Below are 16,769 nucleotides of genomic sequence, written 5' to 3' on the forward strand. Positions count from 1 at the left end.
TAAGTGCAGGTAAATATCTCTCTCCTCTATTTTTCATGGGTATTTCCTTTATCAGCCACTTGGAACACACAACATTTAAACCTCATGAGGAGGAATGGTATTTATAAAGGAAATTACTGTCTTAAAGTTCTTCAACTGCAAAAGCAGAGCACAGAATCCTGTAGCATAGGGTAGAATAGGATACAGATGCATAAACAGACACAGTCCCAATGCCATAGTCTTGTAAGGTTGGTGTTCAGAAAGGGGATGAACACAGTCACTAAAATTAAAGACAGCACTGAATGAGAAAATTCACAGAATCAGCTTTAAAATTAAAATGCACCACAACCTTAATTTCCTGCATCTGTGGATTTATGTCCTTAGCCTGCTCTCTTGGCAAAGATACTAATGTCTTCAAAAATTACAACTACCCACTGACATAATTCACTGACATGAAGTGCATTTACATCTTGGAAGATTTAAAGCCACTTTTACTCTCTCCTCTTCTCCGTGGTGTTTGTTTTCGTACATTTATGTATACTTGGCCTCAGTTCCTTCCATCTGATTTGGTGGTGCAGCTGTAATCCACTTCAGTACAGATATCCGGCTCTTCCTTTAGAAACTTCCCCTTGCTATGCTATAGCTTTTGTAAACGCCCTGACGGAAGTGGGTTTTTTCCTCCTTCCTCCTGTTGCAAGAGGTCCCAGAATACGAATCACCCTGTAGAACAGACAACATTTGGTTTGAAAAGAGCCTAAAGACATGTAGTTTTGCATGAAGTTTAACGCATTTGTTTCTTACCTTATAGAAACGTCATGCATATCTCTCACGTATAAACAAAATGACTGGCAAGGCCATAGGGGCTGTCCTAACACTTTAATTTATTAGACTAAAACTGCCAGGTTATTTTCCATCCTTTCTACTCCATATATTTGAGAGAGAACATCTGCCTGGTAACAGTGATGGTTCGGAATCAAGTATATGATTTTCTTCTTTACCGAGAAAGATACTTGAATGACAATCCAGATGTGGTTACCTTTGACTTGCAACATTTCACTTCAAATATGTAATTTTAAAAATGAGAATTTAGAAAAAATATGAAATGCATAAAATTATTGGTTTGTGGTATCATTTTTATTATGTATTATCTTATGGCATATGTATTTCATAGCATACAAGGAGATACTTTGCCTTAGCAATATAGTATTACAGTTACTCAGTTTGGTTCCTGTAAGCTGTGATGATATGAAACAAGTGAGGTTTCCATTTTTAAGTATGTTAAGACAATCCTCAAAGGCCTAAAATGGCAGATACTCTTGGCATGCTTGGTGTCAGTGTTGTGAGAGAGACAAGGTTCTCAAAAGGCCTAAAACAATAGATTGTGGCATATGAGACAAACAAAAAAAAAAAAGAAAAAAAAATAAAATAAGGCATTTTCACCGGTAGAGAGAAAAGGCCTACAGATGCTCTGTGGGGGAAAGAGGTGCTGGTTTGTCTCCTGTCATCACCAGAACAGAAGGACCAGGGAGGTGAGATACACTGGGAGAAGCTGGGAAGTTGCCAATCAACCTGAAGAAGAGCCTGCAGCACCTTCCCAACCACCATCGCCTCGGAGGAGCACTGCAAAGACTCACCTCTAGCCTTTTCCTTTTGTTTGCAGATGCAGGATGTGTTACGGAGAAGTCAGGACACCAAACCGCTCGTCCCTGCAGTGTGCAATCCGAACTGAAATATCAGAAAAGGCAGTGGCAGGCCCTTTGCCTTTGACATGGAATAGATAATACCCGTGTCTGGCCAGGTTGTCTTTTTCATTTATAGTATAACAGAGGCCTCAGTAGACTTTCTTTTTTTTTTTTTAATAGTCTTGGCTTAGAAAAAAATTGCTTAATTTAACAAAGTGCATTTACTAAAACGGAGCTGTGGAAACTTTAAAGATGTACATGACACCGGGTTGTGTGTTTCCTCACGCATTCTCCTGCTCTTAAACACAGACCCTGCCAAAGCAAATAACTGCACTGTATTTATCATAGCTTTGTAGCCATGTAAGACTATTTTTTGTTAAATGCTTGCTAAGGTGAGCTATTTGTTAGCTCCTCCTCTCTTCTGTCTGGAAAAAGCCAACAACATGGAAATCCAATTGTGGTCACGAACTGCCGCTGACTCGGAGCTGCCTGTCCCAGGATCAGACCTACATTAGGCAGCAGCGTGCAGTTTCTCCCCTTGTTAAGAACCGGTTCTCACCGACAAGTGAAAGTCCAACAGAAGGCTTTTGTCGTATTGCACCACTTCTCTAAGGGCTACAGCCTTCAAAATCACTTCCATTTCTTCTGGCAAAAGAAGGCGCTAGGCACATAGAGAGTTTTGTTTGGTTTTGGGGTTTTAAAAATTTATTTTCGGGCGTAAACCTATTCCTAATTACCTTATCTATGAGCTTCTGTATGTGTTATCTGCTCGTGTGGTCATAGTGTCCTCTCCATGGCAAGATCTGTACAGTGGGGTTTTGGGTTGACAGCATGTTGTCCTGCTGCAGACGGTTGTCCTGGTGGGGTGGGCTTAGGCTTCTGCTGAGCTGCAAAACAGAGGAAAGAGCTTCCAAATCTGGCCAGCCAAGACCTCACCAGCACCTCTCGATCCTGTTTGTCCCCATCTTCCTCCGGCACTGGATGTCTAGTTCCTGAGGAGGCAGCAGAGGAAGACATGCAGGCTCTGACTATGCTACCAAGGGCCCAGCCTGTAAATACTTCTTTGGTTTCCAGAAGTTTATCCCTATCCCTCCATACTATATGGAGGGATATACATACACTGTGTCATCCTTCCTGAACAGTGAAGGATCTCTTGATGTACAGATCTAACAGAGAAATAATCTGCTGAGAAGCACAGGGAAGCCCCAGTATAGCAGGAAAGTGCTGCTCACACTGCACTCGGACTTGGGAACGAGTCCCCAAGGGAATTGGTGGCAACACCTCATTTACGTCTTTTTGAATTATGTAGGAATGTTTTTTTTCCCCTAGATAATCCTGTATCTGAAAGAATCCTCTGCAGGCAAAAAATTGAATTAAGTCCTCTTCAAAGGTTTTTGCTGTTTTAAGGACAAAAAGACAGTGACTTAGTGGCATTCTTTGGGCTAAATTGTACCTCTGTGTGTATGTGTATATTTATATACACATTTATATATCCAGGGCCAACACCCAGATGACAAATGTGAGAGTTATTTTATTGTTATTCTTAAAATGTGTGTGTGTTTTTTACTGCAATGCCTGGTAGTACTGTTAATGGTACTGTGGTTACAAATCTTCTTTTAGGAATTTATAGTGTAGTGTAAATCACAATTTCTCCCTTATCTAATTACTGCCTATGCATTTTTTTTATTTGAAGAGTTTCAAAAATAATTTGGGAAAAAAGAAGTTGCTCTTATTTAAATGACAAGATGACAGGATTTATTTCTTTCAAGTGTGACTAACAAATTATATTTTGAAGCAAGAGAAGCTTTTATTACAGAACAAACCCACTTTTTGGTTACAAGTATTAGAAGAACTACCAAGTCAGATATTCTCCTCAGAAAAAAACGTTCTACTTAATATTCTACTGAGTGGAATTAATTCTACTGAGTGTGCAATCTGTATTCATATAGAATCAAAGTGAACTTTCCGGGATGGTATAAAGCTTCGAGTCCAGTGCTGTACATGGCAGGACTTCATTGCAAAAAGCTACTGGCTGCTGTTTACATTTCAAACATTCCCTGAGTAAGTGTTGTCACAACAGACAAGCAATTATAGACAATAATGTCAGTAATTTGTGGATTAAGAACTCCTTAAGGATGTATTGGCACTGGCAGACAGTAGCTGCTTTTAGCTTGCAACTGTTCACCCTCAGCTGTGCCAGGGAAGCTGTTACTTCCCAGAAGCTATTGTGTTCCCTCCGAGGCAGCAAAACAATGGCAGGGGTTAAACTTCTCCCGGTCGGTCCTCCCTCCCGTCCCAGGCCTCCCCAGCAGCTCTCAGCCAGATGGCTTAACCTCACAGAGTCAGTTTTAATAGATACATCTAACTATATATACTCACAGAATAGAAACATTGGCCATTATGTCAAAGCAATGCTGTGCTAGGGTCTTGCCGACAAACCCAGAAACATCCGATTTTGAGATTCCAGTACCGTAAATACACCTGTGAGGAACTTCAGCCGAAGGCTGAGCCCCAGCACACCATGGTGGAAGGTGCCGGGGGTGCCGGACACCTGCTGACCTGCTGACTCACCCCTCAGACACCCGCAACTCAGGACATGCTCTGTATTAGCTTATGCAAAAACACATAGCGTACAAAACATGCCATGCTGAGAAAACATTGATTGTTTTGAGGACCAACAAGAAAGATTCAAGTGTAGTTTGCTTTTTTTTTTCCAAAAATACCAACATTTAAAAATACAATCCAAAACATGTATGGCAGTGAACGCTTTCAGGGACAAATTAAATACAAATGCACTTTCTTTGTGCTACTGCTCTTCTGTTTTAATCTCAATACAATGCATGCAGAAAATTAGAATGGGTTTAGGAAAATGCCTCATGCGATGAGGAGAAATTAATCTTAGGAAGGCTATATATATAAAGTAGTGGACGGGCTGGAGAGGTTAGGAAAAAGAAGAAATGTGTTGCTCTCATTAAGTCAAACTTTTTTGTAGGGAAAAAAAGTCACAGAAATTCCTTTATACGTTTTAACTACAAAGCTGGAAAATGACAGGGTATTTATTGAACACCATTAACCTGGTACTTCCATAGGCAGATTTGCCTTTAAATAAAAATTATTGCATGCTCCTGCCTGTCAACGCCAGCTAAGCTGCCAGAGGACTCTGATCCTTTTTGCTGTTCATTCTTAGTAATTCAGCATCTTTTCCTGAAGATGCTGTAGAAGACCTTTTTAAAAAGCTCGTTTCTCGCAAGCGCACGGCTGGCATTGTGAGTGGGGTTCAGTCGCCAGGTGAGTGGCGTTCAGTCGAGGCGGCAGCCTGACCCCGTGCAGGGAAGCGGTGGGGTCCTGCTCCCCCGGGCAGGTACGGGCTGGCCCATCACAGCCACAGGGGCTGGTCCAGCCACGGCCACTGCCAGGTGAGGTAGAATCATAGAATGGTGTGGGCTGGAAGGGACCTTCAAGATCACCTAGTTCCGACCCCCCTGCCATGGGCAGGGACACCTCCCACTAGACCAGGCTGCTCAAAGCCCCATCCAGCCTGGTCTTGAACATTTCCAGGGTTGGGGCATCCACAGCTTCCCTGGGCAACCCCTTGCAGTGTCTCACCACCCTCACAGTAAAGAATTTTGTCCTGATACCTAATCTAAATCTACCCTCTTTTAGCTGTATGTGCCCAGCCAAGCTACTTGTCTTCTTGTGCCTTCCCTCTTCCCAACACTCCGGTTGCCCGAGGAAAAAACATCACTAATACTCTTCTGCCCGCTGGCATGCGTTTTGGTTCGGAAACATCCCTTACGTGCCCACGGCTGGCTGGCGGGGACCAGGCCAAGGAGCCCAAGGAGCCCAGCCGGGCCCAGCCTCGCCCCCAGCGCGGGTGGCGCAGGGGGGACCCCAGCCCTGCCGCCCCCTCCCCGAAACCTCGACCCGCCGCGTCGCTGCCCCGAGGCGGCTCCGCCCGGGCGGTGCGGGCGGCGGGAGGCGAGCGCTGCCGCCGGCCCCGCTGCCATCACGTGGCCGACGAGTTTTCTCCCCGCAGCGGTATGAGGAAGTCACAGCCGCCGCCGCCGCCGTCCGCAACCCGGGCGGGCGCAGCCTCCGCCGCCGCCGCCTCCCCGCGGCGCGATATGTGAGTGAGTACCGGCGGGCAGGGCACCGGCCGGGCGGACCCCAGCCCCCTGCGCGCCGGGCGGCGGCCGGGCGGGGCTGGCACCTGCGGGGCCGGGAGCGGCCGTGCGAAGCGGCAGGGGGGGGGGGGGACCGGGGGGGGCGGCGGCGGTGAGTGGGTCTGGGGGCGGGCCGGGGTGCGAGCGCGGGGCGGGGCGGAGGGCGCTCCCGCGGGGCTGCGCGGACGGCGGCCCCGCGCCCCCCGGCGGCGCGTCCCTCGTCGCGGTCCCCCGGACGGATGGACGGATAGACGGCACGGCTCCCCTTCCCTTCCTTCCCCCGGCAGGCTGGCTCTCTCCGGCGCTCGCCTCCCGGCGTGAAGCCCCCCCGCCGGAACCGCCGTCCCGATGGAGGAGCCCCCGGCGGCGGAGGAGTGGCAAGGGGCGACTCAGAAGAGGAAGGCCTGGGCCAAGAGCCGGGACTCCTGGCAGGCGTCGGAAGCGGAGGATTTCTCGGCAGCGGCGGCGGCGCTGGCCCGCGGCGAGGAGGAGGAGGAGGAAGAAGAGGAGGAAGAGGAGGAGGATCTCGCCGGCGGAGAGCTGCCGCTGGCTGCAGAAGCAGGTCAGTGCCGGGGGGGCGGCGGGGCCGGGGCCGCAGCCCGCGGGCCCCTGGGACCCCCGGGAGCGCCGCGGGCCGGCAGCGGGGGGAGGCTCGGGGGGCCGCCCCTGTCGGACGGGCTGTTACTGACTGTCGGCTTTTCTCTCCTGCTCTGCCCTTAAGGCCACAGCGTTCCCAACGAGAAGATCGCGATATGGCTGAAGGACTGCAGGTGGGTGCTCTCTCCGAGCTAGCCCCTGTCCCCGCCGCCCCGCTCCGGCTCCGGCCGCCGCCGGCGGGTGGCTGCGGATGCGGGGCCGGAGCCCGCGGCCCCACGGTCCCCCACGGGGCCGGAGCCCGCCGCCCCACGGTGCCCCACTCAGGGTGGCGGGCCGGGCAGCTCCCGCCTAGCGAAGGGCAGGAAATCTCGGCGGTGTCCTCTCCCGTGGGTTGTCGTGGGCATCTCTGCGCTCTGGAGAGGTGTTTGTCACGGGCGCTGCCACGAGCCTTCCTGGGGTACCGTTCAGCGTTGCATGGGCTATACCTTCAGCCGGGGTTACAAGGGGAGCAGTAGTGTACGTACATATGGCTAGAGAAGAGCTAGTGGCGCCTTTCCCTCCTTGGTGCCTCATTAATGAGGGTGAAGACTTTCAACCACTGAGGGAGGAACTCAGTTGAGGGAAGGCAGCGTTTTCTGGAAGCTGCTCCCTTTCTCACCAAGGGGCTCCAGTTTACAGCCACCCCGTTGCCTTGCCTGGCTTTTGCTACAGATTTAAAGACACAGAGCTTACATGGCCACTGTGCTTAGGGGTCTTCAGGAGTGATGGCACAACTTAGACTAATTTGATTTATCCAGGCTATAAATATCCTGCCATACTTAACTTGAGACATGGTATATATATTCTGTGTTTCTGTTACTGTTACAAAATACTGCATTGGTGTTTGGAACAGGCTGATGGTATTACTTTTTTCATCATCCTCAGTCACATAAAATCGTAGAATCATAGAATGGTTTGGGTTAGAAGGGACCTTAAAGATCATAAAAGCATAAATGCTACATCCAGTAGCAGCTGCTTTTGTCCCGTCTTTTTCTCCATTCAATCCTAGCAGCCCTTGGAGACAGAGTTGATAGGGGGAAGCTAACAATTAGCTTTCCAGTAGTTAACAATGACATTTCAAGACCTCCCCTACTTGATATTTCTGGTTTCCCTCTCCTTTTGAGAGCAGCTACGTTAAGACAAAAATTTACCTCTGAGATCAGCTGTGCCTTTGTGGTCTTTTGATCCAGTAAGTGGCTGAGCTGAGCTTACTCCCGTAACTGAAGTGCGGATTGCTGTATAGCTACGTGATCCTTGGTAGTTTTCTTCGGATATCCAAAGGCTGTGCCTTGGAGGGGGTGTCGGCAGCTAGAGGCTCAAAATCATACTCTGTCCCTAAAATACAATATGTTCAGACCTGACAGGCCGTTCTTCCAGAATGCCAAAACGGGAGAAGATTTTTCTGACTTTACCTGAAATCTGGTGTCCTGTTGGTGTAGCAAAGTATATCCTTAAAAATACGCGTTATAAATTTTGTGCTTTATTAGAAGTATTTTTTTGAGCGGCGAGGGGAAAAAAAATGGAGGCATGGAGGGGGAAGAGGCCCCTGAGAGAGAAATTCTTCGTAATGCTGCAGTGCCACTTCTCTCCAAATCTGCAGGATTTCTGTCTAGAACCTTCCCTGTCCCTGTCACCCTTGCCATTTCCATACAGAATTTAGGAAATATAACAAAACTGCAAACTGACAATGTGACCATCTAATAGATGGCCACAAATCTTGAATAATAACACAAAACTTGCGGTTTTATTTAGTAATTATCTATTGTTAAAACTGGCACGAAACGCTTCTGTGGAGTGCGTTTGCATCTCTGGCAGTTGATTCCCAAAAATACAGGAACCTTATTTTACACTCTATTTCTGTATTTTACACGTAAGGAAATAAAGCACGAGTTTACCCTTTTGCTAATACATAGATGCAAATTTAGTTAATGCATGTTTGTGAAACCTGTTGTGGCTTTCCCACTGAAGTCTTTTAGAGTATAGCTATTTACTCTTGCACACCTTTTCAGAAGAATCTTGTGTTCTCCTCAGAAAGATAGAATTTGTATTATTTTTTTTTTAAAGATCTCTTAAACGAAGCTGTTCAGCCTGGAGTTAGCCTCTGACTCTGTAATGTGCAGAGTGCGTGCATATACGCTGTATATCCGAGAGGTGCGATCCCAGCTGCCGTAGTGCCATAGCTGAAGCAGCGCACAGTCCCTTGTGTTTTGAAACTGCGGAATGGTTTCATTTTTATGTATCTAATACATGTGCGAGCAGTAGCTAGTATGTGCAGTAAAGTGATTATTTGTCTTGCACTGTTATAAAGCATGTGTATAGAAACCCTCAACTGATTGTCTCTCGATAACAATGTATACAGGAGAAGAGAACAGCGTAACAGGTGACAGAATAGCCCTACAGATACTATAGTGTGTTGTTTAAAAAAGAATACTTTAAAACAACAGTTGTTCTGAAATTTACAGCTGTTGTCCTCCCTGATAATTCTTATTTGTTTAATAACGCTGTTTTTGCTGTGGAGCTTTGATTGCTACAAAGTGTGGGCAACATATGCAGACTGAGCTTTTGTTTCTGGTCCATCTCACAAGCTCATTCTTACAAGTTAGCTCTGTTGCAAAAACATAACCATTACTACAAGTGAACATTCGGTTACTAAAATAAAGTATTTTCTCCGTTACATATTTTCTGAGAGCAATCCTTTCCATTTTGTCTGAGTTTCTATAAGCTTTTATGAAATGTACATTAGAAGAAAATGTGCACTTTTAAAATCTCATTTTCTGTTTTCAGTTGGCAGCAGCACAAAAAAACCCACCTTAATATCAACCCACTGCATAAATAGATCTGCTTATAAGATTTATTCCTTTGTTTATTTCCAAAAGCATCAACAGTGTTATAATGTGGATAAAAAGAATTACTAGCTGCCCCTTGATATTCATGTTAGTGGTTTGGGGCTCTTATTACTTGGCATCTCTGTTTCACATCTGCTTTGGAAAAGAAACGAGGGTTTGTGATATCCCATGCTATTTAACTTGGTAGACACTTTTTTTTTTTTTTTTAATAAAAAACCCGACCAACAGCAAAGCAAACAAACAAAAAAAAGAAGCAAGTATGTATCACACTGTGATGAGAATTGTGGAGGCTTAAGAAATGTTAGATGTTACCTGGAGTTTCTGGTTCATTCATGTTTTGGGGATCACATGCTTTTGAGAAGGCATCCTTTGCTCTCTCCCCGGTATTTTCAAAAGGCATTTTGAAGTAATAAGAAAACTTACAAAGGTTTTTAGCTTTAACTGTTGTGAAGCTAAACCAGGAAACACAAGTATTTGTACTATACTGCTAGACAAGAAGAAATTTTTGACAGCTGTATGGTGACATGTATTGTTTTGATTCAGTGTATTTAAACTCTGCCAGTAATACAGGGGATGCAGGAGGTACTTAGGAGCCATCTCCAGTAGATACGCAGGAAGCGAGTTCTTGAAATGCCTCAGAAAGAAGAGATTTTTTGCTTTGAGTTTAAAATAAACATGGCTTCTGCCCAATTAAGGCTTTAAAAGCTGAGGTTTAAACGCTTTTACAGCACAGTGCAAAACCCTTGTCCCGTTCCCGAAGACTACCCTACCACAACTGAGAGCCGAGGAAACCAGCCTCTGGGATGAGAGGAAGCCTTGAGGCTGTGTACGGTCCTCTTCCCTGCTCGGTATCCATGTTCCATGGCAGTGTGGGCATCAAGAGTTCATTCAGTTCTTTCGTAGACTGATACTGAGATAAGTTATTGCCATGTATCTTAAAAAACAATAATAAATGAGCAAACACAAATGGAAAACCGTAGGATCCCTTGATCCAGGCACACGCGTGCTTACTTGCTTGTTGCTGTTGGCCTCCCCGTGCTGCTCTTCCCCGGCTGCCATGCGAAGGCTGCCGGGATGTGCTGGGGACCTGCCATGATGCACCTCTGGTGGGGAGACCTGGTCCTGAGGGCCCAGCCTGTGGAAGGGTCCCCAGCCCAAACCTTCCCAAGGGCATGGAGCTGCTCCCAGACAGAGCCAGCCAAGCCAGCTCGTGGGCCTTACTGGTGAAAAACAGCCTGGCACAGAAAATCTGTCAGGATGGTGAGGCACTGGAACAGGTTGCCCAGGGAAGTTGTGGATGCCCCATCCCTGGAGGTGTTCAAGGCCAGGCTGGATGGGGCTTTGAGCAGCCTGGTCTAGTGGGAGGTGTCCCTGCCCAGGGCAGGGGGTTGGAACTGGATGATTTTTAAGGTTCCTTCTAACCCGAACCATTCTATGAAAAACAGAGCTGTCCATGCTGTTGTCTGAGAGGATTTTTGTGCAGATACTTGTCCCTGTTTAAACTCATGTTGCGTCTAGTTCTTAAATGCACGGGCTGTAAGGCAGCTGTGCCTGTGTGCAGCAGGGCAAGCAGGGCAGCAGGTGGGTGGTTGACAGGGCTGCTTTTCTGGTAGCTGCTAACATGCTGTAGGGGTGACGGGCTTCATTTCTGAAGGAAAATGCTAGCTTCGGTGGTTGTTTTCCCCATTTTCTGCCAGCCGGTGCCTGCAGCACTGACCTTGGCTGTCAAAGTCGCTGCCAGCATGTTTCTGCGTCGAAAGGTTGATGTGGAAGTAGCTCCTGGGGAAGGAGAGGGAGAAGGATGGGAGCGCACCCATCAAAGCCAGAGAGTAAACAACCAGCATAGTTATTACCTCAGAACATAAGGCTTGTTGTAGCGTGACAGGTTTAGACAATAGGCCTGAAGTTTTTTCAAACCCTGACAAGACAGGCGCGCGGAAACCCGGGAGATCTGAGCCTCGGCAGAGTTTGTCCTGTCACCCGGAACGGGCTCGTGCACCTGGATGCTCCGGCTGTTTCCCTTGGCCTCTCACCGCGGCGGGGCTTTGCTTCGCTTCGCAAAGGACACGTCGGAGTCAGCTTCCTCCCTATCAGCGAGCCAGACGGGGAAAGGGTGAACTCTTTTCAGAGGGGAAAGAAAAAAAAAAAAGTTGTGAAGTGTAAGGTCTGTTAGAAAGCAGATGCAAACTTGCCTTGCTTAATTTGTCCATGGCACCAAAACAAATAGTGTATCAGAGCACTGTTTACTTTCAGGTCTTTGGGCAGGTTTATATGTTTGTCTAATTAAAAACCCAAATGAAACCTACATAATACAGGCACATAAATCATCTCCTTTCCACTTCTTTATGAGTGTTATATTTCTGAATTTCTTTGGGGCTTTGAGAGCTAATGCTGTGCTACTCAATAGTGACAGACGGGCCTTTGGTTAAACATGTCTCAGAGACAAGATGTGGAAACATCCAGCTGGCGTCAACAAGTGTAGTGTGAACCCAGAGAGGGAATGGACCTGTCATTTGTGCGGTTTCTGCTGCTCCTTTTGGGCATAGTGAGGTTCAGCAAATGCCCTGCCCTTCAGGGAGCAGCAATAGGAGGGATCAGCTAAATAAGAGCCGACGTGAAGAGTCTGTAGGGTATCGTAACTGGCAAGTGACAGCTAACATAGCTGTCAAGATTTTTATTTGGTTCCTGATCACCAAATACAGCTTTTCATCCCTCTCTCCAAGAATTTTCAAATGTATAGAAAAATGGCAACAGTTTTTTGTCATATAAATGAGATTGAATTAGTCCGTTCAAAAAGCCGCTCTCCTTTTTTCTGGGTGTTTTGCGGAGAAGCCCATGATTTTCCTCGACAGAGGGCTGCTGACCCCAAAGCTTTGCCACTGGCTGGTGTCTGAGCTTTGCAGTTACTATTAACCTGTTTCGTTGTTTTTCCCTACAAGGCATATTTGTTCAGAGGGCTGGGGATTGTTTAGGAAGTTATTGCCGGTCCTCAGATGTTTGTGCTTTCTGGGGGCGGAGGGAGGGACAGCTGCTGCTATCACAAGCTTGTTACACGCTGTAAGGAAGGACATGAAGCAGCAAGTTTTTAAAGTAGTATTAATCTCTTCTGTGGTTTCAGAACGCCTCTGGGAGCCTCCCTGGATGAGCAAAGCAATCCTCTGTTGAAGGGTAAGGAAAGGTTTTACCTACTGAAATGTCTTTTGCTGGGAAATGTGCTTTCCTGGATGTTCACCTGAGACCTCGGCTCTTTAACACAAACCACAGCCTAGTCGGCGTTGCTGAATTACTCTTACTGTGAAGCAGCTGTGCCTGCGAAACTGGAGAAGGGGGAAACGATCCTGGATGAGTCTTTCTGGAGACTTCAGTAAGCCCTAAAATAAACCCCAAAATGTGCAGAACAGGGAGGCCGTAATTTCCTCTCTGAGCTGGCGAGCATTAGGCAGTCCCTGCCTCTAATAACTCCGGTTGCCACACCTGAAAATTTTACTATTTGAGCAGGTCCGAATACTAAAGTTCAAAGTACAGCGAGAACGTGCAGGTAGTGACAGGGTGCAGAGGAATTACTTGCTGTGCCTGGAGTCTTTGCTTCAACTCTTAATCCGGTACAGGGGGAGAGAGGGGAATGCCTAAGCTGGACTGAGACTCTGGATCCCCCTGGTAAGGTGTCTGGAGGATAGATAACGTAGCAGCAGAAGGAACAGATGCGTTGGGTGGCACCTCCAGGTTCCCATTTACCAATTAATTTCCTTGCAGGTTGACTCAGGGGTGTTTCTGAGCACAAAACTAAAGCAGTATTCTAGAAGTTCTCTTTCAAAATAATCGTTCTACGCTCTCAAATGTAACTTCTCACTTCTTAGTGCATTTTTAGTGTATGACTAATGCAGGGATTGTAACTATAGTCTGGTTATATCCTGTTGTGTCAACTGAAGTGTCTTGCTAGTATCTTTAGGTAAGCTGTTGGAAAGAAAACACTGCAGCATTCTAATTGTTGAACTGCTCACTGTACATTTTCAGGCATGCTGGTGAGAAATGGAGGAAGTTTTGAAGATGACTTATCCCTGGGAGCTGAAGGTGGGTGTGGCAGGATTATGACTCTTTTTCTAGAAAAAAAAAATTAAAAAAAAAGTTCAGTCATCTGATTTTTATTTTGAAAGACAGCATTTCCCTTCTGGTCAAAGGCAGTTGATAAAGCTGTCTGGAAAACCAGCATGAAGCACATAGAAAAATGCAGGAAGATTTGCTTTTTGAGTTTATTTGATTATTGCTGGTGTTAAACATATTGGTCTAACCCGAAGGTTGGAGGCAGCCCTGAATTCGCTTCTGCCTTCACATTTTAATGCCCACAGCAGTAGCACAGCCTGGAGCACTCACTGAGGCTGTGAGAAAGTGGTTTCTTCTACTTGCTCTTCTTGTCCATGAGTTACTCTTGGCAGCCGCGCATGCCCCACTTCCACCGAATCCCTCGGGAGTGGCATGTGCGGGCTTTTGAAAGGAGGAATGAAATTCTGTCAGCTGAGAGGCAAGCGCATTAAGGGGCTAAGTGCTTTTAAAAATGAAAAACACCAAAGCTGAGTAAGTATTTTGGATCAGCCACGATACACACTTTGCTGTCCCTAGCTGCCTTTTCTTTCTCTTCCCTTTTTTAAAGGGAAGGAGATGTGGCTGTTTGTGGTGGACTTCTTCACAGAAAAAGACTTTTAGCCTCTCTGTTGATCATGGGTTAGAGGTGTCCATAAACAAACAAAGAAAAGCACTGTCAATCTTGTTCAAACAGCAGCATCCTGAAATAAAATAGCAAAAAACAGTCTCACAAACTGAGTCCTGGGGTTATCTGCAGGATAGGGGATATAAAACAATATCTGCTTTCAATATAAAAAAAAAAAAAGGAAACCCCCTCGCCCCCCTTTAGCTTTTAATGTTTTTTGAACTACAGCTTTTGCAAAGTGTCAGAACTTGTATTGTAGAAAGCCCTTTTTTCCACAGCAGTCTTGCTAGTGTTGTCAAAGTAGTGGGACAGGGCCTGGAGGAAGGAAATATCTTTAATTTTTAAAGATTCAAGACTTCTAGGGAAAACAGTTGATCTGATAATGATGGGGAAGCAGTAAATGAGCTTCTTACTGCAATAGATTAAATAGGATTAAATTTTCCTTCTGACAGTCTTTCCTGCTTGTTAGATTGCCTGCAGTACAAAGATTTCATAGGAAAAGTTTCTTTGTAACTATAATCCAGGCTCTGAGCATATGACCAAGAATACAAGAGTCAGTACATTTTAGAACATCATGTCATTTTTTCTTGTCAATTTTTTTCTCCTTATCATTCCCAAGGATTTCTGTTTTTTTTATGAGCCTTTAGCCTGTTTTAGGCAGAAGGTCGTTTCCCCTCCTTTCCAGATGACAAAGGTCCCAATATTAGAATTGCTCATTGATTTTCCTGGGTAAGGATGTGAGTGTTTCTGCTGGGCTTTGCTTCCCATCCGAGAACAAGGGGACAACAGAGCTGCTTGGAGCTGCGCTGTGTGCCCTGACGGACAGACAGCCCCTTTGTGGCTGGTGTGAATGGCCTGCCCTTCTGCATCCCTGGCTGCCTGGGTCCGGATACAAGCCAGAGCCCTGTGTGAATGGTATGGAGGGCGTCGGGCAGGGTCCTGTAACCCAGCCCCCTACTAAGCTGTTAAAAGCCATGGTTTAGCTGTTCAAACTAGTCACCAGGTAATCCATATAGTTAGGCTTACGTTCATATTATAAGCAAGAACAGTAAAAAAAAAAAAAAAAAGGAGATATGTCATCTGCATTTTGTATACATTTAAGTTTCTTCGTGATGTCTCTGAAAAGAAGAGAGAGCTTGTGAGGTTTCCATGTTTTGCTCTCAGTTGCTGACTATCCCCTGCTGGCACAGCAAGCTGAGATACAGGGTTTTCCTGGCAGCGCGTTTGACATTACTTTGCTCTTTTCGTGGCCGATTCTGAGGGCTGCTACAACATATGCACGCTCCTTGCCCGTCTTCTGAGGCAAGTTTGTTAATGTTGAGTCGTCTCTTGGGGAACCCATAATTTAAGGCTAGGGCTGAACTCTCTGGCTTGACAGGGTGTTGATTTTCTGAAGGAATAATGGTGCCTGGGATGTTCCTGTGTGGAGCTGGGCCGATCCAGCTGCAGAAAGTGCCGACTTCCCCGTCGGAGGCTGGTAACCAGGGGCTCGGTGCCTGGCAGCCATCCTCCCTCCAGAGCCCTCTCGGCTCCGAGTGTGGCCACGGGTCCCATCATCACTGCAGGCTTCACTGAGCTGTTGTGTGTGGATTGCACGGCGCAGGCAGCTGAGCGCGGTCCGTGCTGATGAAAAGACGAACGACTGCAGTCTCAGTACCTGGCTGTGGGGCCAGCTGCCTTTCTTACGTTCTTTACTTTCTGTAGCAGAGCAATCCTCGCGTGCTCGCTTCTCCTCCTCCCCTCCCCGCCCGGGAACAGCCCTGCAGCTGGTAATCGTGTCTTCAATTGCAAAGCAATAAATGGTTTATATAACAATTACTAGCTTACTGCATGTTAAATTTCAAGTTAATATGATTAATGACAGTGTGTAAACGTTAGTCCAAGTGGGATTTTATTTTAAACAGAGCCTGAATAAACCAGATCATCTTTATATCAGCCATATACTAGAAACCCTTGACAGTCACCTTTATATGGGAAGAGAAAAATCTGGCTTCTGCGGGGCTATTGGTAAACATGCCGGCTGCCTGCCTCTTCATACCAGTTGTGGGAAGTGTAATTCCGAAGAGGTCTGCGTGTAACTTCTTCTTGTTTCTCTACAGCTAATCATCTACGGAGTGATACCCAAATGGAAGCATGGTAAACATCTTTTTTTTGTTTGTTTACTTCAGAGAAATATTTATACTAGAGGAAGGGAGGGAGGGAGAGGGGGCAGTGAAGTCATGGAGGCTACCTCAGAGCTAAAGCTCTTCTGCTTGTGTCTGTTTACATGCGAGGGAAGGAAAGATCCAAATAACACAGAAACAGTCATTAGGAGATGCAGAAAAAAATCGCAGATTTTTATTCTTCCAGCAGACCTGACATAGATTTTGGGGTAGCAGTAGGAAAACACAGAAATGACAAATCTAAGTAATTTAGTATGATTTACCTTCTGCCTCACTGATCCCTCACCATTTCAGAAATTTCAAGGGAAAATTAGTTTTACCTTTCAGAGCAGATGCCCTTTGGGAGTGGGGGAAAAAATAGACTTTTGAGAGAGGAGACGCTCCTGCTTTACAGGGAGAGCTTCTAAATAAAATGTGCTGAAACTAAAACCCCATTGAGACTTCAGCAAATACCAGCACAGTCCGTGTGGGCAGCATCCTCGCTACTCCTCCTGAGCCAGGCTCCGTAAATGTGCTTTTAGGCGAATCCTCTGTCTTCTTTGGTTTCTTGGTGGTTATTCTGGGGTGTGTGTGTGTGTGTGAGGATTCGTACAGTA

The 16,769-nt window shown here is 46.4% G+C and overlaps 1 protein-coding gene across 7 annotated transcripts in view; it reads left to right on the forward strand.

Annotated features, from left to right (window-relative positions):
• Nucleotides 1-4,376: 4,376 nt before the first annotated feature.
• ITPRID2 (ITPR interacting domain containing 2) overlaps nucleotides 4,377-16,769 on the forward strand; it is a 46,276-nt gene continuing 33,883 nt past the window's right edge. For 4 of the 7 annotated variants that reach the window (XM_063340860.1, XM_063340865.1, XM_063340866.1 and 1 more), the window contains exons 1-6: nucleotides 4,377-5,787; nucleotides 6,112-6,386; nucleotides 6,546-6,594; nucleotides 12,425-12,474; nucleotides 13,321-13,377; nucleotides 16,111-16,147. In XM_063340860.1, coding sequence (XP_063196930.1) covers nucleotides 6,173-6,386; nucleotides 6,546-6,594; nucleotides 12,425-12,474; nucleotides 13,321-13,377; nucleotides 16,111-16,147 — 407 coding nt within the window. In that variant the 5' untranslated portion in view covers nucleotides 4,377-5,787; nucleotides 6,112-6,172. Of the gene's footprint in view, nucleotides 5,792-5,882; nucleotides 6,387-6,545; nucleotides 6,595-12,424; nucleotides 12,475-13,320; nucleotides 13,378-16,110; nucleotides 16,148-16,769 lie in introns of those variants that run through there. The other 3 variants (XM_063340862.1, XM_063340861.1, XM_063340863.1) reach the window with 3 other exon arrangements.

Source organism: Chroicocephalus ridibundus, chromosome 7, assembly GCF_963924245.1.
Source record: "Chroicocephalus ridibundus chromosome 7, bChrRid1.1, whole genome shotgun sequence".
Taxonomy (NCBI): domain Eukaryota; kingdom Metazoa; phylum Chordata; class Aves; order Charadriiformes; family Laridae; genus Chroicocephalus; species Chroicocephalus ridibundus.